Genomic DNA, 26,374 nt, shown 5'->3' on the forward strand with positions numbered 1-26,374 from the left:
GGGGGGGGGGGGGTTTATGAGATTTTTTTTTTACTCAACCACAAGGTAGCGACAGGAACAAGAGAAGGAGAGAGAGAGAGAGAGAGAGAGAGAGAGAGAGATATTCGCGTAGAGCACACGTAAGTAATAAATATCAAAAATATATACAAAAGGAGGAGAGGAGGAGCGTCGTCTAAAGCTCTTATTTTTTTTTTGTTGCTTTTGTTCGAGAAGGAACGGCAACACTTCTCCTACTACTACTACTACTACTACAAAAAAAAAATAAGCTTCTACAAAGTAGTAACGTAAATTACCAGAAAGCCCTCCCGTTGGGATCCCACCTAACAAGTATAGGATAATATTATTTATTTACAGTACACTGAAAATTAATGAGGTGACAGTGACATGCCGGTGACAGGACGTGTGTGTGTCGCTGCTATAGGCGGCGGTGAGTGTGGGAAGTGGGCTTCATTCGTGGTGAGAAGAGGGCTAGAAGTATCTGACCGACGTGTGTTTTGGCTGCCGCTGGAAATCTCGACACGTGGCCTATACATTAGCGGTCTGTATGTCCAAAGTCCAAACACTAGCTCCCTTTGATGTACGTGTCTCTATTTCCATACGGTAAAATAAAGTCGACCCTAGTTTATCCTGAAATCGATGACTTATAGAATGTACTACTACTTTGCATGCTTGGATCTCCCAAGACCATATGTAGTTTTTTTTTGGCTTATACTAATAATTTCGTTTTTTTTCAGAATACGTGTGCTTTTACAATGAATGAATGAATGAATGAATAATATGGGTGAGGCCGTGAGGGGCAAGGGAATCAAACAATAATAGTTTATGTTCGTGACAACATGATTGATTGCTTATCATTATTAGGGAAACCAAATTGAATTTGCGATAATGACTCAAAAACACCGCTAATTCAAACAATGGTAATGAAGACACAAATAAAGCGAAAGCGATTTCGCTTTTCTCTTGTCACACACAAATATAGTAAATTTACCTTTAGTTTGCTCTAGTATGTTAGATAACTCCACTACAAATTGAATCCGTAGAGTATTTTTTTCTATAGAAAATAAAATAAACAAATTAGGTTACAATTTGATATATTATTATTATTATACATAGATTATAATAGCTGATAAACGCATGTTTTTTGGTTCTATTGTAAATATACAAATCAATTTATAAAATGTTGTTGTTGTCTTTTTGTTTTTAAACTCGGGCAGGCCACCTCTTAGTTCTAAACTAAACGCAAGCACAATAATGGTGACGACTCAAGTACAAACAAAGGAGGAATCATAATCACTATCATTTGCCTTAAAAAAACCTCACCATTTGTCTTTTTGCTATCCACACTAGCTTATTAGATATTATACCCGTTTGTTTTTTTACTCTTACTTTTATATGGATCAGGTCATAACAATACAAGTTGCCATACACAGCCTGATATATCCTAACTATATTAGCTGTACCAAACAAATGTTATTCTACTAATTACCTACAATAGACGCCTAATATATTAATAGATTTTCAAATTGACAGGATTTGGTATTATTTACCTCAGTGTTGTTCAAAGAGATTCCGTGATGAGTCTGAAAGAATCGAACAATCAAATGTTAGAGAGGGATAGATTCGTGCTCGATGAGGACTTTGTTTGGAATCTTCAAGTTAGATTCACGTAGATTCCATCCACCAGTATCCAACTTGAACAAGAAATCATCAAACTTGTTGTCCATCTCCGACAAGCTTTGCTTCAGCCACTGGTACACACTATCCTTGTCTTTTAAGCCTCCTTCCATGTTCTCCTCTAACCAATATGCCTGCCAAAGACATCTCAACACGTCTCTGCTTGTGGCATTCACCTGCATTAATTAGTTTCACATCCATGAACTAAAAGGCAAAAACAATGCGTAAACTCACGATATATATATGATTTGCTTTACTCGACAAAGCAATACGAGAAAGAAACCAAGAAGTTATGTAAAGTAACATAGTTTTAAAACGAGAAATGAAAAACGTAAAGGATGGGTCCAGAGATTATAAGAGACTACAAGATAGACTCTAGCCCGAACGATAACCAACCGAGAGTACTCTTCAACAAGGTGAATAACCATTTTCCTCTCGATTAAGCCAATAATTCTGAGAACCAACTCCCTGCCTCGTATTTGTCTTTTCTCAAGTAGCTTATTCAAATGATTAGACTGTATATCAGCTCTATGATCTCTTTCAATATGCAATCATCCACACTTGATATGCTTAATTAGTTAAAGACGAATGAGTCTTAAGACTCTCATCAACTAATCGCTAACTAAATCATGACTCAATCTGAATTTTTTTCCACAATGCAAGAACAAGAATGGGTCACATGATTGAGGCGATAGATGCAAGTGCTGATAAGTCATTTTATAAGGCCACACACACATACCTTAAAGGATACATAAAACTCGGTATTCGTGTTGAACCCATTCAACGTAAGAATATATTTCTCCTCTGTGTATATTTTAAGGAGTGCTTTCACCTGAACAAATAAAGGTTTCCAAGAAGTTGGATTAACAAATTGAACTATATCCGAAAATATATATAAATAAAATAAACTTAAGATTATTCTCTCAAAATTACAGATGGATACAGGTAAAACGAAAGGTAAATATTACCTTAGAAACAGACTTTTCCAGACCAGATACTTCCTCAAGAGATACACCAAAGATGATCCGAGGTTTCATGAATCTCTGCCACAACAAAATGTTTTCTCGCTTGTTGCAGTCAACATATCCTGTAAATTAGTAGAAGATGGGTCTTACTTGGAGGTTGAATATATGCTGGAAAAAGGGAGAAACATTCTTACCTGGTACGATGGAATGTACAACATGAGATTCAACTAGCATACGAGCACGCTTGAGATTTACCTGGCAATATTTCAATTCAAAAAGTACTTTCACTTATCTGAGTATTCTCATGCTGGGAATTAGGGATTGTAAAAAAATACAGTTTAAAACTCTTACTGTGTTAAATCGCAGGACTGCAAGTGACTGGTAGCGTAGCCAGAGATGAACAAGTCTTATGCTCGTCCATGTAAGTGACACAAAGGGAAATGACTTTACAAGGCCTGGCGTGTCCTGCATCAAGATTATAAGTATACAATATGAAACCACGAAAATGATTTATCCGAGATCCAGTGGAACCTCTAAATAATGAATAGATTTTGAGGAAATGACCCAATAAAATAGAAAAATACAATGATCAAAATGCCGATACCAAGACCAATTAGCTGAGCAGCAACTTCCCACACTTCTTCCTGAGACGTTGTACACAAATTAGAGACTCTGGTAATAGAGTGGCCCATAACTACTCAATTCTCGTATTTGGGTTTTGATTACACATACATGACAAGCATACCTTGGCTGCTACCTCTCCAAGATTCCCTGAGATGGCAAAGTGATTCTGAATCACCCTGAAGGAAGGGTCTCTCAATCCTCTAGCCACAGCCTATTTCGAATTAAAAACTAAGTATGTGCACTCTGTCATTTAAAGCTTAGCTGACGCGAATCCTTAATAAAATCTATATGAATCAAGGATTTGCAGCTGGCAGGAAAAAGGAAACTGCAATAAGGAATACCTTGGCTAGATTTCCCGTGGATGCCAGCAGTAGGAACTGGGTTGGATATAGTTGTGTAGCCAGATCAAAGAAACTGCATAACAAAACAAAAACCAATTTGATGCTATACGTAGTTTAAACCAAAATATTGATCACCAAGACTTTTAGTCATCTACAACAAACCTTCCAGTACTGCCAATAAAATCTGCATACATGCGCCATTGCTTGGGATCATCGTCAAAAAGGCTACCAAAACGTCCACCTGGAAAACATACTCTTCTTACTCTAGAGGTTCTAAGATAACTCCATGAACATTTATTAATCTTCCCATGGTTTCCCTACCAATAAGAAGACGACCAAGAGCTCCAATTCCATCCTTGGACACCCATCTGAAGAGACAACAGATCGGTTTGAAAAAACTATAGAAACAAAATTCTGTAGCAACAGACAAACTAAATTTGCATTCAAAGTAAACCTGATGGCTGCAGCGGAAGCAGCAGCAGTAGCGGCAGCAGAAGTTCCTGAGAAAGAGCCAACGCCAACCGCCTGAATAGTTGCATGATAAATATTTAAAAAAATTGCAAACATCCATTTTTAGAACATTTCCAAGCATAAGAAGACCTTGAGCAGTTTGTAGCAAGGACAAGAGAAGGCAATATACTAAAAGTTTCTGGACATACCTTGAGAAGACTTGAAGTGACTAATACATTACAAATCCACCCGGTAACATTGGTAGGGAACTGCCACAACATGTAGTCCAAGTAATCATCTGAAACAGACCCTGCACAATGTGATTTACGAGATTAACTCACTGACCCATAAATAGTATTCTACAAAACCTCTACAAGTTTGGCATTCTGAGATCCCAAACAAGGAAAAGAATGAAAGATTACGTTGGACTTTAAAGAGCTAAAAAGTACCAACCAGGAAAGCCTGTGGGAAAAACAAAATCCTTAACAACATCTGGAAGCCAAAGCGTGTTGGTTTCTGAGGAATTTGAGCTCTGAGATTTGTTATCAGGCTTAGTTTCACGCTCCTCGAGAAAGCCTTGTAAAGGGGAATCATCATCATCATCTAGCAAATATCTGCAGAAGAACAAGAAGAAGTGGTATGTTCAAACACAGGTAAAGACTTGTAGCAGATGAATCCTCGCTCAGGCAACAAGATTAGATCAAAGAACCTGAAACTCACCTTTTTGAAGTGCCGTTTCCGTATCTCTCTACCACAATCGAAACTCGTCCTTGAGCTCCAACACTAAGAACCAAGTTATCATCATTACATTACAATCAATCATTACAGAATAATCAAAATCCCATTCCATCAAACCAGGAAGAAGTTGAATAAAGACGATTCATTCACCTCCTATCATCGGCCTCTTCGTCATCTTCACGAAGACTAGGCTGAACACAGCATCGCAAGTGCTCCACACGGCGTCGTTTCGGCTTACAAGACGCCTTTGTTCGAGTTCGGGGAATGTGAAGAGGCAAGGGAAATCGCAAAGTACAGTACATGAAGAAAATTATATTTTGGAGCTAGGTTTTAGGGTTCGGAGTTCGCCGGAGTCAAGTAGCCTAAACAAGACACGTCGTCGACAGCTGCTCTTTGAACTGCTAATCTCNTTTTCCAGACCAGATACTTCCTCAAGAGATACACCAAAGATGATCCGAGGTTTCATGAATCTCTGCCACAACAAAATGTTTTCTCGCTTGTTGCAGTCAACATATCCTGTAAATTAGTAGAAGATGGGTCTTACTTGGAGGTTGAATATATGCTGGAAAAAGGGAGAAACATTCTTACCTGGTACGATGGAATGTACAACATGAGATTCAACTAGCATACGAGCACGCTTGAGATTTACCTGGCAATATTTCAATTCAAAAAGTACTTTCACTTATCTGAGTATTCTCATGCTGGGAATTAGGGATTGTAAAAAAATACAGTTTAAAACTCTTACTGTGTTAAATCGCAGGACTGCAAGTGACTGGTAGCGTAGCCAGAGATGAACAAGTCTTATGCTCGTCCATGTAAGTGACACAAAGGGAAATGACTTTACAAGGCCTGGCGTGTCCTGCATCAAGATTATAAGTATACAATATGAAACCACGAAAATGATTTATCCGAGATCCAGTGGAACCTCTAAATAATGAATAGATTTTGAGGAAATGACCCAATAAAATAGAAAAATACAATGATCAAAATGCCGATACCAAGACCAATTAGCTGAGCAGCAACTTCCCACACTTCTTCCTGAGACGTTGTACACAAATTAGAGACTCTGGTAATAGAGTGGCCCATAACTACTCAATTCTCGTATTTGGGTTTTGATTACACATACATGACAAGCATACCTTGGCTGCTACCTCTCCAAGATTCCCTGAGATGGCAAAGTGATTCTGAATCACCCTGAAGGAAGGGTCTCTCAATCCTCTAGCCACAGCCTATTTCGAATTAAAAACTAAGTATGTGCACTCTGTCATTTAAAGCTTAGCTGACGCGAATCCTTAATAAAATCTATATGAATCAAGGATTTGCAGCTGGCAGGAAAAAGGAAACTGCAATAAGGAATACCTTGGCTAGATTTCCCGTGGATGCCAGCAGTAGGAACTGGGTTGGATATAGTTGTGTAGCCAGATCAAAGAAACTGCATAACAAAACAAAAACCAATTTGATGCTATACGTAGTTTAAACCAAAATATTGATCAACAAGACTTTTAGTCATCTACAACAAACCTTCCAGTACTGCCAATAAAATCTGCATACATGCGCCATTGCTTGGGATCATCGTCAAAAAGGCTACCAAAACGTCCACCTGGAAAACATACTCTTCTTACTCTAGAGGTTCTAAGATAACTCCATGAACATTTATTAATCTTCCCATGGTTTCCCTACCAATAAGAAGACGACCAAGAGCTCCAATTCCATCCTTGGACACCCATCTGAAGAGACAACAGATCGGTTTGAAAAAACTATAGAAACAAAATTCTGTAGCAACAGACAAACTAAATTTGCATTCAAAGTAAACCTGATGGCTGCAGCGGAAGCAGCAGCAGTAGCGGCAGCAGAAGTTCCTGAGAAAGAGCCAACGCCAACCGCCTGAATAGTTGCATGATAAATATTTAAAAAAATTGCAAACATCCATTTTTAGAACATTTCCAAGCATAAGAAGACCTTGAGCAGTTTGTAGCAAGGACAAGAGAAGGCAATATACTAAAAGTTTCTGGACATACCTTGAGAAGACTTGAAGTGACTAATACATTACAAATCCACCCGGTAACATTGGTAGGGAACTGCCACAACATGTAGTCCAAGTAATCATCTGAAACAGACCCTGCACAATGTGATTTACGAGATTAACTCACTGACCCATAAATAGTATTCTACAAAACCTCTACAAGTTTGGCATTCTGAGATCCCAAACAAGGAAAAGAATGAAAGATTACGTTGGACTTTAAAGAGCTAAAAAGTACCAACCAGGAAAGCCTGTGGGAAAAACAAAATCCTTAACAACATCTGGAAGCCAAAGCGTGTTGGTTTCTGAGGAATTTGAGCTCTGAGATTTGTTATCAGGCTTAGTTTCACGCTCCTCGAGAAAGCCTTGTAAAGGGGAATCATCATCATCATCTAGCAAATATCTGCAGAAGAACAAGAAGAAGTGGTATGTTCAAACACAGGTAAAGACTTGTAGCAGATGAATCCTCGCTCAGGCAACAAGATTAGATCAAAGAACCTGAAACTCACCTTTTTGAAGTGCCGTTTCCGTATCTCTCTACCACAATCGAAACTCGTCCTTGAGCTCCAACACTAAGAACCAAGTTATCATCATTACATTACAATCAATCATTACAGAATAATCAAAATCCCATTCCATCAAACCAGGAAGAAGTTGAATAAAGACGATTCATTCACCTCCTATCATCGGCCTCTTCGTCATCTTCACGAAGACTAGGCTGAACACAGCATCGCAAGTGCTCCACACGGCGTCGTTTCGGCTTACAAGACGCCTTTGTTCGAGTTCGGGGAATGTGAAGAGGCAAGGGAAATCGCAAAGTACAGTACATGAAGAAAATTATATTTTGGAGCTAGGTTTTAGGGTTCGGAGTTCGCCGGAGTCAAGTAGCCTAAACAAGACACGTCGTCGACAGCTGCTCTTTGAACTGCTAATCTCCTCACCTTCCTCGTCTGCAACCACCGCCAAATAGATGACCCGATTCCGGTAAAAACGCTGTCGTTTTAAATTTTTAAGAGTAACGACAGCGTTAAAACGACAGCGTTAAAACGACAGCGTTTTTATATACTCGGACACAAACCGGTTAAATCGGACACAAACAGACATTTTATTACCTTACCATAAACTGTAACACACACTCTTTAAGCTCTAGGAACATTATGAATTAGGAGGAGGAATACAACTTATTACATTAAGAAATACAAAACACACACTAACAAAGGTCATAAGATTACTGTGGAAAATATGACCTTCCAGAAATCCAAAATCAGGGTTTCAGGTTTGTTCATCTGTTGTGTTAGGACTCGCTTTCTTCCTGTTATCATCCGCGATTCTTTGGAACTCCTTCTCACTCNTTTAAAACTCTTACTGTGTTAAATCGCAGGACTGCAAGTGACTGGTAGCGTAGCCAGAGATGAACAAGTCTTATGCTCGTCCATGTAAGTGACACAAAGGGAAATGACTTTACAAGGCCTGGCGTGTCCTGCATCAAGATTATAAGTATACAATATGAAACCACGAAAATGATTTATCCGAGATCCAGTGGAACCTCTAAATAATGAATAGATTTTGAGGAAATGACCCAATAAAATAGAAAAATACAATGATCAAAATGCCGATACCAAGACCAATTAGCTGAGCAGCAACTTCCCACACTTCTTCCTGAGACGTTGTACACAAATTAGAGACTCTGGTAATAGAGTGGCCCATAACTACTCAATTCTCGTATTTGGGTTTTGATTACACATACATGACAAGCATACCTTGGCTGCTACCTCTCCAAGATTCCCTGAGATGGCAAAGTGATTCTGAATCACCCTGAAGGAAGGGTCTCTCAATCCTCTAGCCACAGCCTATTTCGAATTAAAAACTAAGTATGTGCACTCTGTCATTTAAAGCTTAGCTGACGCGAATCCTTAATAAAATCTATATGAATCAAGGATTTGCAGCTGGCAGGAAAAAGGAAACTGCAATAAGGAATACCTTGGCTAGATTTCCCGTGGATGCCAGCAGTAGGAACTGGGTTGGATATAGTTGTGTAGCCAGATCAAAGAAACTGCATAACAAAACAAAAACCAATTTGATGCTATACGTAGTTTAAACCAAAATATTGATCAACAAGACTTTTAGTCATCTACAACAAACCTTCCAGTACTGCCAATAAAATCTGCATACATGCGCCATTGCTTGGGATCATCGTCAAAAAGGCTACCAAAACGTCCACCTGGAAAACATACTCTTCTTACTCTAGAGGTTCTAAGATAACTCCATGAACATTTATTAATCTTCCCATGGTTTCCCTACCAATAAGAAGACGACCAAGAGCTCCAATTCCATCCTTGGACACCCATCTGAAGAGACAACAGATCGGTTTGAAAAAACTATAGAAACAAAATTCTGTAGCAACAGACAAACTAAATTTGCATTCAAAGTAAACCTGATGGCTGCAGCGGAAGCAGCAGCAGTAGCGGCAGCAGAAGTTCCTGAGAAAGAGCCAACGCCAACCGCCTGAATAGTTGCATGATAAATATTTAAAAAAATTGCAAACATCCATTTTTAGAACATTTCCAAGCATAAGAAGACCTTGAGCAGTTTGTAGCAAGGACAAGAGAAGGCAATATACTAAAAGTTTCTGGACATACCTTGAGAAGACTTGAAGTGACTAATACATTACAAATCCACCCGGTAACATTGGTAGGGAACTGCCACAACATGTAGTCCAAGTAATCATCTGAAACAGACCCTGCACAATGTGATTTACGAGATTAACTCACTGACCCATAAATAGTATTCTACAAAACCTCTACAAGTTTGGCATTCTGAGATCCCAAACAAGGAAAAGAATGAAAGATTACGTTGGACTTTAAAGAGCTAAAAAGTACCAACCAGGAAAGCCTGTGGGAAAAACAAAATCCTTAACAACATCTGGAAGCCAAAGCGTGTTGGTTTCTGAGGAATTTGAGCTCTGAGATTTGTTATCAGGCTTAGTTTCACGCTCCTCGAGAAAGCCTTGTAAAGGGGAATCATCATCATCATCTAGCAAATATCTGCAGAAGAACAAGAAGAAGTGGTATGTTCAAACACAGGTAAAGACTTGTAGCAGATGAATCCTCGCTCAGGCAACAAGATTAGATCAAAGAACCTGAAACTCACCTTTTTGAAGTGCCGTTTCCGTATCTCTCTACCACAATCGAAACTCGTCCTTGAGCTCCAACACTAAGAACCAAGTTATCATCATTACATTACAATCAATCATTACAGAATAATCAAAATCCCATTCCATCAAACCAGGAAGAAGTTGAATAAAGACGATTCATTCACCTCCTATCATCGGCCTCTTCGTCATCTTCACGAAGACTAGGCTGAACACAGCATCGCAAGTGCTCCACACGGCGTCGTTTCGGCTTACAAGACGCCTTTGTTCGAGTTCGGGGAATGTGAAGAGGCAAGGGAAATCGCAAAGTACAGTACATGAAGAAAATTATATTTTGGAGCTAGGTTTTAGGGTTCGGAGTTCGCCGGAGTCAAGTAGCCTAAACAAGACACGTCGTCGACAGCTGCTCTTTGAACTGCTAATCTCCTCACCTTCCTCGTCTGCAACCACCGCCAAATAGATGACCCGATTCCGGTAAAAACGCTGTCGTTTTAAATTTTTAAGAGTAACGACAGCGTTAAAACGACAGCGTTAAAACGACAGCGTTTTTATATACTCGGACACAAACCGGTTAAATCGGACACAAACAGACATTTTATTACCTTACCATAAACTGTAACACACACTCTTTAAGCTCTAGGAACATTATGAATTAGGAGGAGGAATACAACTTATTACATTAAGAAATACAAAACACACACTAACAAAGGTCATAAGATTACTGTGGAAAATATGACCTTCCAGAAATCCAAAATCAGGGTTTCAGGTTTGTTCATCTGTTGTGTTAGGACTCGCTTTCTTCCTGTTATCATCCGCGATTCTTTGGAACTCCTTCTCACTCGCTGCAATGAGTTTCTTGACGATGTCGAATGTAGTAAGCTTAATACTGAAACAACACGACAGATGATTCCAAAATTATTAGTGCTGAAACAAGAAGAAAACAAAAAAGCTGGTTTTTATAACAAAACAGTAACTTAACTACCTGCTGTTTGGCATGCTTTTGAGTGCATTGGGAACGAAGCCACGGTACAAGCCAATAACTCCTTCACACGCAACGATACCTGCACACCAGTTTTGAGGATAAAAAAGGTAAGTCACCAGAAACTACCATTATGGAAGGAAAGAATCAAAACATATTCCTCTACCTGAGAAAGCGTCTAATACTGATTTATATGGAGTACCCTTCAATTGCATCTGTCTTCTTATGGTATCTAATGGATAGCAAGTACCAGTTGCAATAGCAGCAGCGACTACTGCTGTTAACAAAGATGATTGCGTCTTTTGTTGATACTTCTCTGGCAGAGATTTCTTTACCCTGCAGGAGATATCGAACATGTTAACAATCTAGTAAATCTCCAGGGGTAATGTTTTAACTGTTAGCAGACTTACAGATCAAAGACGCAGAAGTTGATGGCAATGTAAGGAGCTATACTTAAAAGCGAAGGACCGAGACCTTTATAGAATGATGCAAGTCCTTCCTCCCGCAGCATGTTCAAGGCAACCTAAATATGACATGTCCCTTTTAAACTTGTGATGAATTTGTGGAACATACAGTTGGTGTGTGATATGATGCGATGATCATACCTGGGACATGGTTCGATAACCTGGTTCAACAGCTAACCTCAATCTCAGCACATCTAAAGGGTATGTAATCTGAATAAAGAAGATAGATTCTATAAGGCATTATTAAGTTTAGACAAACTCATTCAGGCCTATAAAACAACGTTAGTTACCAGAGTAGACGTCATGCCAGCACAAGCACCAGCACCGAGCCTTCCGAGAACAGTCAATTGACCGTCTTTTCCCCTAAAGAGTTTCTAAGAAACACAAAAAGGGAAAAAATGTTCAGAAAACAGAGTTGTATTTCTAAAACTTTCATACAACCAAAGTCAGATATGGAAAAAGATTAGATTACCTTGTATGTTTCATAAGCAAACAACTGGACTGCGCTATAAGGCACGATCCTTATCACCTGGAAAATTCAGACTAAGATTATGTGCAATCAAACTATACTAAATTTACACACCTTTTTATTTCAAAAAGAGTCCAAGAAATTGTTAGTACCTGAGGTAAATTTCCTTTCCAGTAACCTTTAAGACCTTCTTCTTTTCCAATAAGAGTAATCGCCTGCAGCAGCAATTCCAAGCAAAAACCAAATCAACAACATTTTACAATAATTAAGAACAAACAGTCCTCTTAACATGACATGATTAAGTATATAACCTCAATGAAACCAATAGCCTTCTTAGCACTTTGTTGTCCAGCTCGAACACCGTGTGTCTATAAATTAAATCAACAAGAATTTACTATTGGATTGTAAGAATCAATAAGACATTACTGCAAGTCTGTTAACAAAGAACACAATCACTCATACTCCATAGAATCATCCATGTAACATCAACAACTAGTGCAAAACGACAGCGTATTGATGTGCTCACCAAGTCCACCATTTTTTTTAAAAAGACACGAGGAGTAAAAAAAAGAAAAGACACGTGCGAGAAAACCTTAAAGTTGTTGAGAATGAGAGAAGAGAGGTCTGTTAATCTTACCTGCATTAGGAGCTTTATTCGGTCAAGCGGTGCCGTCACCGACTTCGCGGCGGCTCCGGCGAACGCTCCGGCGAAGAACAGTGCGGCGTCTTTCGGTACGAATGACAGTAAAGCGACCGGATTTTTCAAGAGCTGAGCCGAACTAGGCGCGAACTCATCCTCCTCCTTGCGAATCACCACCGAAACCGACGCGAATGCTCCGCCTCCGCCGTCATTCCCACCGTTAAACTGAGATTCCTTCCGATCTCTCCTAGTCGCTACAGATAAGGAGGCGAAATTGGTAAAACCGCCACCACCGCTTCTTTTGTTCACCGTCCGGCGATTTGATGACACGTTGTTCCCGAGGCTCCATGAAGGTTCGTCGGTGAGTGCAAAATCAGAGGTCCTGAGTGAAGGAACACTACGGAATTGAAGTAGAGACTTCTCTTCTCCCATGGCGGATCAAATTTTAGGATTATCTTATTTTTCTGGGCTTCTTTAAAATCTCTCGCCTGAGAGGAATATTGAGATTTTTTTATTTGTTTTTGTTGCAACAAAAGTTGTATAAATTGTCACCGGTGATGGCATTCCTGTAAATTAAACAGTTATATATTTTTAATAATGGGATCCAAACAAAAGTTCTAGTCAAATTAGTGGGCTCAGTTGGGCTTTTCCGAGACTTGGGAAGTTGGAATATAGACCATTAAGAAAAATATAACTTCCGGCCATAAGTAACGGTGAGTCCCGTGTAATTAAATTTTCAGATTTTACGAAAATGATAAATAGCGTTGAACGCTTTTGAATCTTCTGATATGTTTCCCATGAAACGGCATTTAGATTTGNAAAAAAAAAAAAAAAAAAAAAAAAAAAAAAAAAAAAAAAAAAAACAGATTCCAACTTTTATGAAAAAATTGCTGACAATATGTACATTCATACCATAATATATATCTCACGTGAAACCAACAGATATCAAACTACATATATCGTGGTGCAAAAGTTGTTATACGTTTACCTTAACTATAGAGATCTCTATGGAATCGTATCGTTGATAAAAATGATTTATAAATATACATTCCGTAAAAAAAAAAAAATTTACTTACACAATGTAAATTCAAGAACTAAATATGTAGTAAAATTAATAAACAATNAAAAAAAAAAAAAAAAAAAAAAAAAAAAAAAAAAAAAAAAAAAAAAAAAAAAAAGACAAAACAATAGTCGTCGGGTTACCTGCAAAAAGATATGAACCATATATCACAATATAGAATTAAGTAGTCTGAGAATCTGAAAATGATTTAACATTCTAGAAGTTGGTTTAAGCATTCGTATATTATTACTATTTTCACATTGAGAACTATTCGTATATCATTGAAATGTGGCATGAAGTATTTGATATATTTAATTAAACATATATAGCTTACCTAGCTTGTCGTCAATCTATGATTAGTTGTATTGGTTTCGGCTGCAATCGAGAAAACACAAAGTCAATATCATAGTGAGTAATTCATACCGAACAGTAAGTAATGAGAAGAGAAACTTACTTGAGTAGTTAGAGACAAAGAAGCAGGCCGCAATGACAACATAACACAAGAGAAGAACCAAGCCTTTCATATAGTGCGACGTCCCATCCTATTTATCATATAATAAATATATATATATATATATATATTAATAAAACTATATATTCAAGATTCACAGTGTATATACTATATTTTTAATGCGTACAAAAATGAAATTGCACCTGCAATATTAAGGAAGTAACGATAATGGACAAGGCAAGACAAGCGGTCTCAAGGAGGTTGAAGTTAAGGTCCATTTCTATTCCCATTGTCCATGCCACTAACACTGTCACTGGTACCTACATTCAAATTTGAAATTAGATATTGTTGTAAGAAAAGTGAACCATAATGAAATATTTTCTTAGTATTAGTACAAGTTTATGAAAGAAATCCTATAAACTTGATAATTGAGCCAAGTTAACTTGATAATTGAGCCAAGTTTGTAAACTCAGTGAAGTATATATAAAAAAACGTGTTAAATCGATTTGCCTACCACGAACAAAGCAATTTGCGTTGCAGACCCGAGAGCAATTCCAAGAGTTATATCCTAATGATAAAGAGGGTTGATGTGAATGTTAATGAATTTACTAATATGATGTAATATATTAGGGAAGAAACGAAGTAAAACATACGAGTTTGTTACGGAAGGCGAAGATGACAGCTCCAGCATGCTCAGCTGCATTACCAACAATTGGTAACAATATGATTCCTATGAATCCCACTGATAATCCCCACGAGTCTGCTGCGTCCTGTCCATTTCATATTTATACTTTGTTTTAAGTTAACTTAAATTGGAATCAATCGAATTTAAGTATTCAAGAAAATACTACATTAACAGACCTGGATAGTGGAGACAAGGTATTCGGAGAGCAAAGCAACGAGAAGTGTCATTATAATAAGCCAAAAAATCGCACTCCACATTCCAATAACGGCTTCTTTTTCTTCTTCCTTGTTTCTCACGTCATCGTCATACACGTCCTCTTCTTCTTCTTCTTCTTCTTCTTCTTCTTCTTCCCTCTTTTATATAATTAACCGACGCACATATATAATTTATAAGAAGCAGCACAACTGCACAAGATATATGATTGAAGAGTAGTATAAGAGAGAGTGTCAGTGTGTGAGAGAGAGAACCTGAGGAAGAGGAGGAGGAGGAGGAGGAGAGAGATGAGAAGAGAAGAGGTGAAAGATGAGGAAAGCCAAGTAAGCAACGAGCATAACGAAGCTGCTTACTCTCGACAACACAACAACAGCTGATCCATCGTCTTCAGCTTGCATTGTGAATCTCATTATCATTGGTAGTGTTTGACACAAGAGCGCCAGATACAACAACATGCTATTCATTTCTCCCTGTCTCTGTTCTTGTAAACAATTACGAAACATGCATATGATAAGATGATACATGTATATATTTAAGGATCGGAGTAATTAATTTGAAAGAGAGTAAGTTTTGAACGTACTGAATCGAATGATTGGTGTTTATGGAGATTAGAGAGACCACCAAGGAAAAGGGAAGTGCCTAAGACGAAGAGAAGATTGGAGAGAATAGAGCCAAGAAGTGAGAGTTTCACTATTCTCATCTTTCTTTGTCCAACCGCTAGAATCGCTATTATCATCTCCGTGGCGTTCCCACAAGTCGCGTTCATTAATCCCCCAACTTCATTCATTCATAAATTAATTCACAAAATTGTCATATAAGTGGGAGAAAACACACACACAAAAAAAAACTTTCACACTACATTCCAATTTCCTTTCCATATATTTAGCTTGCATGTCAATACTGTCATCAAATCCAGGATAATCTCAAGAGATCAGTGCACTCTAAAAGATTTTAAATCTACCGTACGTTTGACAATGCACCACAAAAGGCATTCATTTAACTTCGGTTTTGTGCTGGATAACCAGGCCGGTTCGATTCAAATAAGATAATAGTCAACGAAATTTTAAATGATCACCTGTTGGACCGGTATGGAAAGCAATTTGCCTNTAAAAAAAAAAAAAAAAAAAAAATTGTAGATAATTATTAATTTTAAAATAAAAAACGTTATTTAGTAGAATGAAAAAAGAAGAATAATTATTATTACTCCGTGAGGAAACTGATACGTTCGGCCAAAGGTGTCAATCCCAGCAAGCTCAACGCAAACACCCACGCCTGTTTTTTTGGTTTTGGTTACATGAATGAAGTTAATGTTTGGTTTATAAAATTCCGGTTAATGTTTATTTGTTATGGTTTGTAAAAAGTTGGAAAAACTTACACGTGGACATCCATAACGGTGAGCAACAACGGCGAGAGGAACGGCTGGGAAGAGAATGAACAGTTTGGTACCGAGAAGAACTTCTTGAAGATTCGTCAAGATTAGTCTCAGAAACTCCCAACGAACTCTCGAGATCAGCTTCAGATCCGATCTCTTCCTTATCATCGACGACGCAGACACCGTTCTCCGCACACGCCTCGACGTCTCTGCCGTCGGTTTAGCACTTCCTCCGCCATTCTCTAACAGAGACAAATTCGTAGACGATTCCGTACTGATCCAAGACATTTTATTCGTTGACTCTCTCTGGTCAAAAGCACCTTTTTACGTTTTTCCCTTTGAATCTGTTTTTTTTTTTTTTTTTCTCGGTTTTGTATTTATATTTGTATTAAAATTAAAAACAGAACGCGTGTGAACGAACGTTTCTTTCTATATCCTTTTTTGTTGTTGTTGACGTCTTTGTATATTATTTTTTACATTTTTGGTCAATGTTTGTGTTTATCATTTATGTCAATATATCATTTTATAAAAATACATATAAGTGTTAGATAAAGATATACATAAATCTTTATAAGATAGGTTTAGATCTTCACAATGTATATCTCTTGTATATTTGGATATATTCACCCAATGTATTCAGAGACAGACCAATGAAATTGGGGGCCCTATACAAATTAAGAAAAAGTTGCACTTTTTTTTGGTAAAATGACAATTTTTCTAGGTAAAATGACAATTTTTCTAGGTAAAATGACATTTATACTTTCATAATATCAAAACCTACAAAGTAAATATATATCATTTAATAAAAAAAATCTTGTATTAAAAACATATTGCTAAATTTTTAAAAAAAACTAACAAAAACTTCAATTTTTTTAAAAAATATTACCATTTTTTTCTTGTTTCTATTAAAGATTTTCATCAATTTTTTTTTCATTCATATATAAGTGGGGGCCCTTCAAAGTGGGGTCCCATTGAAATGTTTCAAAAACATGTGTTCAAGTCCAGCTCTGAATGTCAATGTAGTATAGATACATTACTCATGAATACAATGATCTCTACGGATTTTTACCTTTCTACAATGAGAACTACTATACATATAAGAAGAAGAAATGAATGGCTTCAATCCCGCGCAAGTTGCAACTATATATATAAATGATTTGGAATTTTTGTGTGTCTCCTTGCACATGTTGGACTCAATTTTTGTGTGACTTGATGAATACTTTTTATAAATTTCCCTATGTGTTATACTAATTAATGAAATGAAGAGTTTACGTAGGGGATTAATTTACATGCATCGATCCTCATAGATTAAACAAATCACACATCTCGATAACGGTCATAAAAGTGAAAACACACCAAAAAAATTGGAGTTATGTGCGGTTGACTCATCTAAATAAGTTGCATTAGTCTTTACGTGTGTTATTCCCCCACGAAATTTACGAATCATCTTCTATAAACTAATTATTATATGAATTTATGTCTTTATCTTGCGAAACTCCCTCGAAATTTCTAAAACTATTTGATGTCTGTATCAATAAGTAGCCTTAATATAATTGAATTTTATATGTGACATCCGAAAAATACCATCAAAGTTGTAGGAAAACGTTTATAAAGACACTCTAGACCGGACCAAATCAAAAATTCAACTCGGTTTTGATTTATTTTAAATTCTGTATTTGTCAAAAAATAAATCTATACCATACACTAAAAATTTATTCCATACATACGCAAATATAAAACTGTTACACTACGTCGGTCTAATTTGGGAACAACATACCTGATCACTGTCCTTTATAGCAATCAAAAGAGCAGAACGGGTCGTCTACGTGAGATGATATTATCTTTATTTTGTAAGGACAACGTCTTCGGCAAGTTTTGCATATAGGTCGAGTTGAATAAGTGTTGGGAAGAACATGGACCGTTGTTTTGTCCCAGTTTACTGTGCGAGTTTGTCCAGCCTTCATATACGGATCTCTTCCTAGTAAACAGTCGATGTGGAGTGTGACACCACACTCATTGCATGCATATAACCCTTTCCTTGGATCTATATCTTCCTCGCATACTTCGCACCCATAAAGCTCATCTTTTGCATCTTCTTCGTAAGAGAAATAAAGCAAATGCTCGTCATGCTGGTACCTTGCTGTATGTGGAAGAGTGGCACAACGAAAACACAAAACAAAATCGCATTTCACACAGTTCAAAGGTTGTACCTCCCATGATTGACAGATGGAACATATTTTACTATCGTATTGAGTAGAGGTAACGAACAAGAGATGTGGGTGAGAGTGATGATGGAACGGCTCAGATATAGAAGCACAAAGTGTATCTAACACCATATAGTTACACCTCTCTTGAATACCACATGCATATGCGAAGCCGCATGAGTATCGTTGACATTGCCAACATCGAAACCAACTTGCGGTGTAACTGAGTTCTAGAATCAATGGATGAACATGTAGCATAAATTGTTTAACACGAGGAATATATGCACATGATTCATGTAAAATGAAATCATCACATTGCAAACATCGATACACATTACCACCACAATCAGCATCATCATAACAAGGAAGTCTGCACGCTTGACAATGCTTGCTTTCATTGTGAATTTTCTTTTCAAGTCTCAATTGATGACCCGGATGAGTGGGATGTTGTATAATCCCATCCCCTTTATCCTCAAACATTTCAGATTTTTCATATGTTATTTCAGGCTCCCCTTCAAGTTCTTTCCCGTCACACACATCACTTTGCATGGCACATCTAGAATGCACAGCATAAACGCATCCCTCCTTCATGCAAGAGTATTCTCCGTAATTTTGTTTTATCTTTGCATGACAAACTCCACAATCAGTCGGGTCTTTGTAAGGAAGATTACAAGTAAAAGTGAGGCGATGATCGTGACGAGATACCTTTATGACATATGGTAAGTCGACACATCGTTTATGGACAATGAAATCACATAGGAGACATATATATAAGTAACCGTGATCGCCATCCAACCCACAAACATCGCAAATCAAAGTGGACATCCTTGGGAAGTAATGAAGGGTATGCTTATGCCTTTTCGGATTGTTTATAGTAAGTGATGTTGGTTTCTCCGCACAGGATGGATGGAGTGAAAAATCGCAAAGAGAGCAATAGTAAAATAGCTCGTTATGGGCCCTTCTACAAGAAGAACATTGTGTTTGATGTTGTCTGGAAGGTTCGGGAAGCCAGAGAAGTTGAAGAGGATGTTTTGGATGATCAGAGGAATGGATCTCGGAAGGAGACCTAACACATTCTTTGTGGTACTGATTTCTGCAATAGCTGCAGAAATAATAGGTTTTACCTATCATCTCTATCTGACAAACCCAACAATAATATGTTACGTTGTCCTCTTCACCTTCTGTTTTGTTGCGAAGAAGCATGGAGTGATGATGATTGGACTTATCGTCTTCAGCATCAGAAATGAAATAGGAACTCTTGATTATGTGATGGATTTTCCCACTAATTGTTGTCACTTGGCCATTTTTATCTTTTTCAAATCGTTCTACAGGGCATAAGAGACGATAGGAAGAAGCGTACTCAAGAGGATCCATTGGTTACAGAAGATTTAAGACTTGACGTCTTTTTTCTTTAGATTTAATGTTAAGTTGTGACAGACAATTGGCTAAAGCTATAGGGTTTATATGTTCATTTCATTTCAAGTTTGTATCACGGCAAGTATCACAATTTATGTTCTTTTCTTTATGCCCCATTTTTAAAAGAAAAAGCTTAGTATATATTCTATGTTCTTTTCTTAACTAACTGGTCATTAATTCTCCCTCTTAATTTCAACTGATCTTTAAGCGAGAAGCCACAACAGCTGAGGAATGATGATTTGGCATCCCTGTAACGGTATCTCATTTGACCCAAAAAGCAAATCGACATGAGCTGCTAGAGAAACAAACACAACGGTAGTTTAGAGGTGGAAGATTCATGAGTTTGTCAACCTATATTGTTCAGAGGTTGTTTTCTCTAAGCTTGATGCAATAAACTCGGTTTCCGAGATGCTTCACCTCCAGGCCAGCCTCTTCGCAACCTAATATACTTCCTATGTGTGTTTTACTAATAAAATATAGAGTGTAGCATTACTGTCTCGTAGAATTAAACAAATTACATATCGATGACCGTCGAATAATTAAGTGAAAACACACCAAAAAATTGGAGTTATGTACGCTTGACTCATCAAAGTTGTATTAGCTAGTCGTCTTTACGTTCTCAAACAAATTAAAACATGAATTTATGTCTTTATCTTGCGAAACTCCCTCGAAATTTCTTAAACTATTTGATGTCTGTATCAAAGTTGTATCGAAATTTCTTAAACTAAAAGTGATTTTTGAATTTTACATATGTCTTTGATAACAAACAATCAGCCACACAATTACCGAATTATTAATTTTGTATATCTATGTGACATCTTAAAAAAATTACGTTTGCAAAGCGAAACCATTATATTTTAGTTTCTTGTAGCATTATTGTTATTACCTTTCGGCTACATGGAGCAATTTTAAAAAACCCCATAATGCAATGTTTTTTCCTTCTTCTTCCACAAATACCAAAAGTTTGTAGAAATACGTACGTGTTTAATATCAAAATTCAACTCAGTTTTAGTTTACACACAGAATTCTAGAATTGTCAAAAATAAATATATTTAACGTGCGCTTTTACACTAAAAAAGTTTTTTTAAAAGAAAATCGACAAACACAAATTTAGATGAAATTGTGTTACATTTGGTGTTTTGTAAACTCAATAACGGTTTTTTTCTTTTCTTTTTTCCAATAATTGTTACATGAACGCTGTTTATCCATTACGGACAAATTCTAAATAAATAAAAACATGAAATGATTCTGATACCATCCTATTCTTGATACATGCATACAGCTCAACCTATAAATAAAAGAAGCCTCTTCCCACGCGACGATCAGTTTCAAGGCAATCAACAGAGCAGTATGGGCCGCCTGTGCTAGATGAATTTATCCTTATTTTGTAAGGACAACGTCTTTTGCATGTTTTACATATAGGCCGAGTTGAATGAGTGTTGGGAAGAACACCCGTCCAATATGATCCAGGCGTGACATACGGATCTCTCCCTAGTAAACATTCGATGTGGAGTGTGACTCCACACTCATTGCATGCATATAACCCATTCTTTGGGTTTATATCTTCCTCGCATATTTCGCACCCATAAAGCTCATCATGATCACTTGCATCTTCTTGGTAAGAAAAAGTCAGCAAATGCTCATCATGTTCGTATCTCGCTTTATGTGGAAGAGTGGCACAACGAAAGCACAAAACAAAATCGCATTTCACACAGTTTAAAGGTTGTTCCTCTGATGATTGACAGATGGAACATGTTTTGGTTTCGTGTTCACCGCAGGTGACGAACAAGGGATGTGAATGAGAGTGGTGATGGAACGGCTCACATATAGAAGCACAAAGTGTGTCTACCACCCAATAATATTCACACCACCCTTGAAGATCATGACATACAAATGCGAAACCGGATGAGTAACGACGACATTTCACACATCGGAACCCGGTTGTGGTATAACTGAGTTCTAGAGTCAATGGATGAACGTGTAGCATAAATTGGATAACACGAGGAAGATATGCACATGATTTATGTAAAATGAAATCATCACATTGCAAACATCGATATACATCATGGCCGTGCCCGTAATTATAATTCCAAGGAAGTCTGCACGCTTGACAAGGCTTGCTTTCATGGTGGGATATATTTTCAAGTCGCAATAGATGAAGCGGATGACTCCGATGCTCTATAACCCCATCGCCTTTCTCCTCAAACATTTTAGTGTCTTGATATACTTCTTCAGGCTCTCCTTCAAGTTCTTTCCGGTCACACACATCGCTTTGCATGGCACATCTGGAATGCAGTGCATAAACGCATCCCTCCTTGGTGCAAGAGTATCCTCCGTAATTCTCGTTTATCGTCGCATGACAAACTCCACAACCAGTCGTCTTCGTCGGCTCTTTGTAAGGAAGAGTAGGAGTAAAAGCGAGACGATGATCGTGGCGAGATACCTTTATGACAAATGGTAAGTCGAGACATCGTTTGTGGACAAAGAAATCGCATAGGAGACATACATATGAGTAATCGGAACCGTCCACCAACGCACAGACATCGCAAACCAGACCGGAGTTCCTGGGAAAGTAATGGAGGGTATGCTTATGCCTTTTTGGACTGTCTACAGTTAGGGATGTTGGACTTCTCGCAGACTGGATGGAGTGAGAAATCGCAAATAGAGCAGTAGTAAAATAGCTCGCAATGGCGATGTCTACAAGAAAAACATCGTTTATCATGTTCAAAGAAAAACATGCCGGGAATCGAGACAAGTTGAAGAGGATGTTTTGGATGATCAGAGGAATGGAACACGGAAGGAGACTCAACACATTCGTTGTGGTAGATTAGGCCGCAATAGCTGCAGACGTAATAGGTTTCACCTAATAGTTTTTGCCCACAAGCACAGCACCTATCTGTTGCGTGCACTTCTAAACTTTCTTTTCTGTTTTTGCAAAGAAGCGAGTGGAGATTTGCATCGGACTTTTCTTCTTCAGCCTCAGAAATGAAATATGAACTATTCATTATGTGATGGATTTTCCCACTGATTGTTATCACTTTGCCATCTTTCTCTTTTTCATATCGTTCGTTTGGGCATAAGAGTCGATAGGAATGATCAGCGTGGTCAAGATGATCCATGGGTTTACCAACAGATTCAAGACTTGTAAGTCTTTACTTTTTCCTTTTTAATTTTAAGCTACAGACTACATATATACACACTGACCAAGACTTTCATGTATACAAAGATAATGTATCACGCCAAGTAATCACAGTTTATTTTCATTACAAACTTTCTCACCGCAAAAGCAAGAATGCGATTCTTTATGTGTGTTTCTCTCAAGTTCTAATATGATTCTATGTTCCATTTTTGAAAGAAAAGGCTAATATTGATTCTATGTTCATTCCTTAACTAATTTTCCCACCTATTGTTCTATTATACTACAAAATGAGATACAGTTTTTGTCCGTCCACCCATTCAATTCAATTGATTAAGGGGAAACATTAGTTAAGAATCGACGGTATCTCATTTCACCTTAACTTTGACACAAATAGCCTATCCAAATAAGCTGCCAGAGAAACAAACAGAACGGTAGTTTCAGAGATGAACCATATGTGGAAGATTCATGAGTTTGTCAACCTAGTCTTCAGAGGCTGCCTTGTCTAAGCTTGATGCAATAAACTCGGTTTCCGAGATGCTTCACCTCCAGGCCAGCTTCTTCGCAACCAGTAAAGAATAGAGACTCATCGTCCTTCCCAATTCTTCGTCTCCAGCTCATTAAGAACACCGGACGAGGCAGTTCTGTGTCTGCTCCTACAGGTAAAAAGAGTAATGTTAAGACTTTTCCTTTTATTGTGTGTGAGTGGTGATGACCAAAAGAAAGGACTACTGACCATTTAGCTTGCATTCTGTTGGACTAACGTCATTGGTAGGTTTGTAGGTTTTGAGAAGAAAAGTGAGAGACTTGATCAAGTTTGGGTACTGTTTCACATCTGCGAAAAAAAACAAATGTAAAAAATGTATATGTATAGATAGTTTTCCAATACAAAAGAATGGGAAAAGTGGTATTTACATACATAGAAGTATATCACTGGCTATGATCAAATCCCAATCTGGTTCCGAGATTGGAAATTCATCGCCCCATGTATCTGTCATAATAGACAAGAATGTAAAAACATGAGCAGAAATTATCAAGTCAATACTTAGCCATTCTACTAGAGATAAGATAAGAATGTGGTTCATTGAGAGAGTGATAAGCAGGGAAACTCACGCTTGATATGAGGCAGGGAAGGGATAATCTCGTTTGCAATACAGTTATGAACAATATTATCCTCAATCTCTTGGTCATTGTAATCCGAAGTGGTTATGTCGAGATTGAACTCTTTCTTAAGAAAAATAGCTAGAGCCCCTGTGCCACTGCCAAATTGATTTATAAGTACAAAAAAGCCTGATCAGTGGACTCTGACGACACTGGCATATAAAAGCAGTTTGTAACTACTAAGACACAAATCAATCATAGTTGGGATGTCAAGAACAACGATACACACACAAACAAAACAAAGAAGACAAAGGAAGTACCTTCCAATCTCGAGACAGCGTCGCTTTTGGATCAAGTGTCGATGCTGAAGTAACCAATCAGCAAAGGCAAATGTACCTGGCCACAGCAAGTTTGCATTCAGCTGGTGGAAACCAAATTCCCGGATTTGCAATTCCTACTCAAAGATTCAAATAACAAACATATAATCACAATCACCAACACAGAACTGTACTCTCTAGTAGTTTAACTAACTAGAGACTTGGCTAAAAGCCTAAAACTGACACTAAACTTAAACCTTAGTCAGAAAAATCAACTTAACCACTATATTAACTCAAAATCCCTGAAATCAGAAGTTCAAGTTTCTTCACTCTTCAACGGAGAAGATAAAAGTAAAACAAGGAATCGGTAGCAGAGTAAAATCTGGGATTGAAAAAAAAATTACAAATCCAGGAAACTGGTGATTCCTCTCAACGAAGCTCTGGCTCGTCTCCGTCGTCGTCTCTCCATCTGAGAAAAAAATACAGTTTACTTCGCTAATATATATGATACTCTCTATTCGATCCTAGCAGAAATAGGAAAGAGGGGAGGCATCACTGACCGGAGGAGTCACCGTCGGCGGCGAAGAGGGACGCCGGCGAGAAGAGGGCTATGTCCATGTCACTCGTTGAGTTTTTTTTAGGTAGCGGGGAGACTCGTTTGATCGAACGGCTTATAGACGTGTTCCCATCTCTGAGACCCTCTGGGCACCCTAGAGTGTCCGGAAATTTCCTAATTCCGTGCAAAATAAAGTCCAATTTAACCTTAAAAGCCATTAATTAGGGCAACTAAAATAGTACAAATTTCAGGCCCATCTCCACATTTGCCATGGATGTCTAAATTCGTATGTTATCTTTTTTTAGCTCTCAATTATTGTTTTTTTTCAACCGGAACTAAACTTTTGAACCGAATTAAACTTGTCTGTTCTAGGTTTCAATTTGAAAAGACTTCTCCCAAGTCCAAACCCTAGTCAAAACCATTGAGATAGGTCCATAAAGGAGAAATTATGGTTTCCCAACTATAATAAAAATGTGGCATGAAGTCTCTTGTCATCTACCTCAGAAAACTCCAAAACCCGAATCTGTTCTGATAATCTAAACTCTTAACCAAGTAACGGTTACGAGAGAGTATTGGAAGTAGTACAAAAGACCATGAGAAGACAGGCGACACAGAGATCTTTCTCGTAATTAATCAAACAAAATTAAAACAATAGATACAAGAGAAAAAAGAAAGAAGAACAATATTACATTCAAGTGAAATGAAACCAAACCTCAGCAGAAAAGAGAAGTAGAAGAAGAGAAGCTTTTTGGGCAGGTGCTTGTTCTTATAATATAAGACCACTTGCAAAGATCATGAGACCAATCTCGGTATAATTGTGGACAGAGCAATCCTCAGCAGCACGCAATCGAATCCCAAAGACGAGGAAACACAGAGGATAAAATAAATAGAAGAGATTTACATTAGGTAGAGAGCTGGAATCTACCGCTCGGCTTTTTTCTTCTCCATCCCTGCCAAACAATACCCACCAAGAACATGAGTATAACGATTTATGACTTTTGTCACAAAACTATATAATGCAAAGAACAGAACACCGAGAGGATATATGAGACTTACAAAGGCAATGTAATATAAAAAGGTCAGTCCAGCGAGGACAACAAACCCGATCTGGAACACATTGTACCTGAAAGATACCAATAAGAGAGGGATGATTATCATTAGTGNAGAGGGACGCCGGCGAGAAGAGGGCTATGTCCATGTCACTCGTTGAGTTTTTTTTAGGTAGCGGGGAGACTCGTTTGATCGAACGGCTTATAGACGTGTTCCCATCTCTGAGACCCTCTGGGCACCCTAGAGTGTCCGGAAATTTCCTAATTCCGTGCAAAATAAAGTCCAATTTAACCTTAAA

At 37.8% G+C, this 26,374-nt stretch overlaps 7 protein-coding genes, 1 long non-coding RNA gene and 1 pseudogene across 11 annotated transcripts; all 9 read right to left on the reverse strand.

Moving 5' to 3' along the window:
- Positions 1,282 to 5,193, reverse strand: LOC104768311 (protein root UVB sensitive 5). The gene is made up of 15 exons (XM_010492249.2): positions 4,943 to 5,193; positions 4,775 to 4,837; positions 4,508 to 4,668; positions 4,264 to 4,364; positions 4,059 to 4,129; positions 3,926 to 3,972; positions 3,767 to 3,845; positions 3,605 to 3,677; positions 3,385 to 3,474; positions 3,224 to 3,283; positions 2,991 to 3,104; positions 2,834 to 2,894; positions 2,643 to 2,761; positions 2,414 to 2,506; positions 1,282 to 1,850 (listed from the first exon to the last, which is right to left on the reverse strand). The coding sequence occupies exons 1-15, from the start codon at positions 5,092 to 5,094 to the stop codon at positions 1,605 to 1,607; spliced, it is 1,530 nt and encodes a 509-aa protein (XP_010490551.1). The 5' UTR covers positions 5,095 to 5,193; the 3' UTR covers positions 1,282 to 1,604.
- On the reverse strand, positions 5,103 to 7,794 carry LOC104768310 (protein root UVB sensitive 5-like). Its single transcript, XM_019241741.1, has 13 exons — positions 7,490 to 7,794; positions 7,322 to 7,384; positions 7,055 to 7,215; positions 6,811 to 6,911; positions 6,606 to 6,676; positions 6,473 to 6,519; positions 6,314 to 6,392; positions 6,152 to 6,224; positions 5,932 to 6,021; positions 5,771 to 5,830; positions 5,538 to 5,651; positions 5,381 to 5,441; positions 5,103 to 5,308 (listed from the first exon to the last, which is right to left on the reverse strand). Exons 1-13 carry the CDS (start codon positions 7,639 to 7,641, stop codon positions 5,103 to 5,105), a joined length of 1,278 nt encoding a protein of 425 aa, XP_019097286.1. The 5' UTR covers positions 7,642 to 7,794.
- LOC104768313 (protein root UVB sensitive 5-like) lies at positions 8,175 to 10,436 on the reverse strand. 3 transcript variants are annotated; one of them, XM_010492252.2, is made up of 11 exons: positions 10,131 to 10,436; positions 9,963 to 10,025; positions 9,696 to 9,856; positions 9,452 to 9,552; positions 9,247 to 9,317; positions 9,114 to 9,160; positions 8,955 to 9,033; positions 8,793 to 8,865; positions 8,573 to 8,662; positions 8,432 to 8,471; positions 8,175 to 8,292 (listed from the first exon to the last, which is right to left on the reverse strand). In XM_010492252.2, exons 1-11 carry the CDS (start codon positions 10,280 to 10,282, stop codon positions 8,183 to 8,185), a joined length of 987 nt encoding a protein of 328 aa, XP_010490554.1. In that variant the 5' UTR covers positions 10,283 to 10,436; the 3' UTR covers positions 8,175 to 8,182. The 3 variants fall into 3 exon arrangements, 2 of the variants coding, with proteins under 2 accessions (XP_010490554.1, XP_010490555.1); XM_010492253.2 differs by having other exon boundaries at positions 8,240 to 8,292; positions 8,560 to 8,662; XR_764230.2 differs by having other exon boundaries at positions 8,275 to 8,292; positions 8,412 to 8,471; positions 8,560 to 8,662.
- LOC104768312 (thylakoid ADP,ATP carrier protein, chloroplastic) lies at positions 10,535 to 13,066 on the reverse strand. Its single transcript, XM_010492250.2, has 10 exons — positions 12,513 to 13,066; positions 12,187 to 12,243; positions 12,028 to 12,090; positions 11,879 to 11,935; positions 11,697 to 11,780; positions 11,548 to 11,616; positions 11,353 to 11,465; positions 11,109 to 11,278; positions 10,946 to 11,024; positions 10,535 to 10,849 (listed from the first exon to the last, which is right to left on the reverse strand). Exons 1-10 carry the CDS (start codon positions 12,945 to 12,947, stop codon positions 10,726 to 10,728), a joined length of 1,251 nt encoding a protein of 416 aa, XP_010490552.1. The 5' UTR covers positions 12,948 to 13,066; the 3' UTR covers positions 10,535 to 10,725.
- On the reverse strand, positions 13,696 to 16,747 carry LOC104768314 (vacuolar cation/proton exchanger 4). The gene is made up of 12 exons (XM_010492255.1): positions 16,300 to 16,747; positions 16,129 to 16,196; positions 16,000 to 16,028; positions 15,505 to 15,701; positions 15,179 to 15,400; positions 14,888 to 15,064; positions 14,680 to 14,796; positions 14,541 to 14,594; positions 14,230 to 14,346; positions 14,030 to 14,117; positions 13,910 to 13,950; positions 13,696 to 13,718 (listed from the first exon to the last, which is right to left on the reverse strand). The coding sequence occupies exons 1-11, from the start codon at positions 16,582 to 16,584 to the stop codon at positions 13,910 to 13,912; spliced, it is 1,395 nt and encodes a 464-aa protein (XP_010490557.1). The 5' UTR covers positions 16,585 to 16,747; the 3' UTR covers positions 13,696 to 13,718.
- On the reverse strand, positions 17,990 to 19,914 carry LOC104768315. The gene has a single exon (XM_019242115.1). The coding sequence runs from the start codon at positions 19,872 to 19,874 to the stop codon at positions 18,078 to 18,080; it is 1,797 nt and encodes a 598-aa protein (XP_019097660.1). The 5' UTR covers positions 19,875 to 19,914; the 3' UTR covers positions 17,990 to 18,077.
- On the reverse strand, positions 21,177 to 23,070 carry LOC109131124 (annotated as a pseudogene).
- Positions 23,308 to 25,188, reverse strand: LOC104768316 (protein N-methyltransferase NNT1). 2 transcript variants are annotated; one of them, XM_010492259.2, is made up of 7 exons: positions 25,031 to 25,188; positions 24,875 to 24,939; positions 24,474 to 24,607; positions 24,166 to 24,311; positions 23,972 to 24,043; positions 23,789 to 23,887; positions 23,308 to 23,702 (listed from the first exon to the last, which is right to left on the reverse strand). In XM_010492259.2, the coding sequence occupies exons 1-7, from the start codon at positions 25,086 to 25,088 to the stop codon at positions 23,542 to 23,544; spliced, it is 735 nt and encodes a 244-aa protein (XP_010490561.1). In that variant the 5' UTR covers positions 25,089 to 25,188; the 3' UTR covers positions 23,308 to 23,541. The 2 variants fall into 2 exon arrangements, with proteins under 2 accessions (XP_010490561.1, XP_010490560.1); XM_010492258.2 differs by having other exon boundaries at positions 23,308 to 23,708.
- On the reverse strand, positions 25,523 to 26,168 carry LOC104768317. Its single transcript, XR_764231.1, has 2 exons — positions 26,083 to 26,168; positions 25,523 to 25,976 (listed from the first exon to the last, which is right to left on the reverse strand). It is a non-coding gene; the product is annotated as an uncharacterized LOC104768317 (long non-coding RNA).

The sequence above is a fragment of the Camelina sativa genome, chromosome 20 (genome assembly GCF_000633955.1).
Source record: "Camelina sativa cultivar DH55 chromosome 20, Cs, whole genome shotgun sequence".
Taxonomy (NCBI): Eukaryota; Viridiplantae; Streptophyta; class Magnoliopsida; order Brassicales; family Brassicaceae; genus Camelina; species Camelina sativa.

Excerpts from the sequence above, each read along its gene's own strand:
- LOC104768313 (XM_010492252.2), bottom strand. The coding sequence starts at position 10,282 with ATGTACTGTACTTTGCGATTTCCCTTGCCTCTTCACATTCCCCGAACT. Across the intron at positions 10,026-10,130 it reads GAAGAGGCCGATGATAGGAG|TGTTGGAGCTCAAGGACGAG; the intron begins GTGAATGAATCG and ends CTTGGTTCTTAG. Across the intron at positions 8,866-8,954 it reads TTTATTGGCAGTACTGGAAG|TTTCTTTGATCTGGCTACAC; the intron begins GTTTGTTGTAGA and ends TTTGTTATGCAG.
- LOC104768311 (XM_010492249.2), bottom strand. The coding sequence starts at position 5,094 with ATGTACTGTACTTTGCGATTTCCCTTGCCTCTTCACATTCCCCGAACT. Across the intron at positions 4,838-4,942 it reads GAAGAGGCCGATGATAGGAG|TGTTGGAGCTCAAGGACGAG; the intron begins GTGAATGAATCG and ends CTTGGTTCTTAG. Across the intron at positions 3,105-3,223 it reads GTATCGGCATTTTGATCATT|GACACGCCAGGCCTTGTAAA; the intron begins GTATTTTTCTAT and ends ATCTTGATGCAG.
- LOC104768312 (XM_010492250.2), bottom strand. The coding sequence starts at position 12,947 with ATGGGAGAAGAGAAGTCTCTACTTCAATTCCGTAGTGTTCCTTCACTC. Across the intron at positions 12,091-12,186 it reads AGGCTATTGGTTTCATTGAG|GCGATTACTCTTATTGGAAA; the intron begins GTTATATACTTA and ends TTGCTGCTGCAG. Across the intron at positions 11,936-12,027 it reads GGAAAGGAAATTTACCTCAG|GTGATAAGGATCGTGCCTTA; the intron begins GTACTAACAATT and ends TGAATTTTCCAG.
- LOC104768314 (XM_010492255.1), bottom strand. The coding sequence starts at position 16,584 with ATGTCTTGGATCAGTACGGAATCGTCTACGAATTTGTCTCTGTTAGAG. Across the intron at positions 15,702-15,999 it reads TTTCCATACCGGTCCAACAG|TTGGGGGATTAATGAACGCG; the intron begins GTGATCATTTAA and ends GAATGAATGAAG. Across the intron at positions 15,065-15,178 it reads CTCCTCCTCCTCTTCCTCAG|AGGGAAGAAGAAGAAGAAGA; the intron begins GTTCTCTCTCTC and ends ATTATATAAAAG.
- LOC104768316 (XM_010492258.2), bottom strand. The coding sequence starts at position 25,088 with ATGGACATAGCCCTCTTCTCGCCGGCGTCCCTCTTCGCCGCCGACGGT. Across the intron at positions 24,312-24,473 it reads CGCTGTCTCGAGATTGGAAG|TGGCACAGGGGCTCTAGCTA; the intron begins GTACTTCCTTTG and ends TCAATTTGGCAG. Across the intron at positions 23,709-23,788 it reads AACAGAATGCAAGCTAAATG|GAGCAGACACAGAACTGCCT; the intron begins GTCAGTAGTCCT and ends TTTTACCTGTAG.
- LOC104768315 (XM_019242115.1), bottom strand. The coding sequence starts at position 19,874 with ATGGATCCTCTTGAGTACGCTTCTTCCTATCGTCTCTTATGCCCTGTA.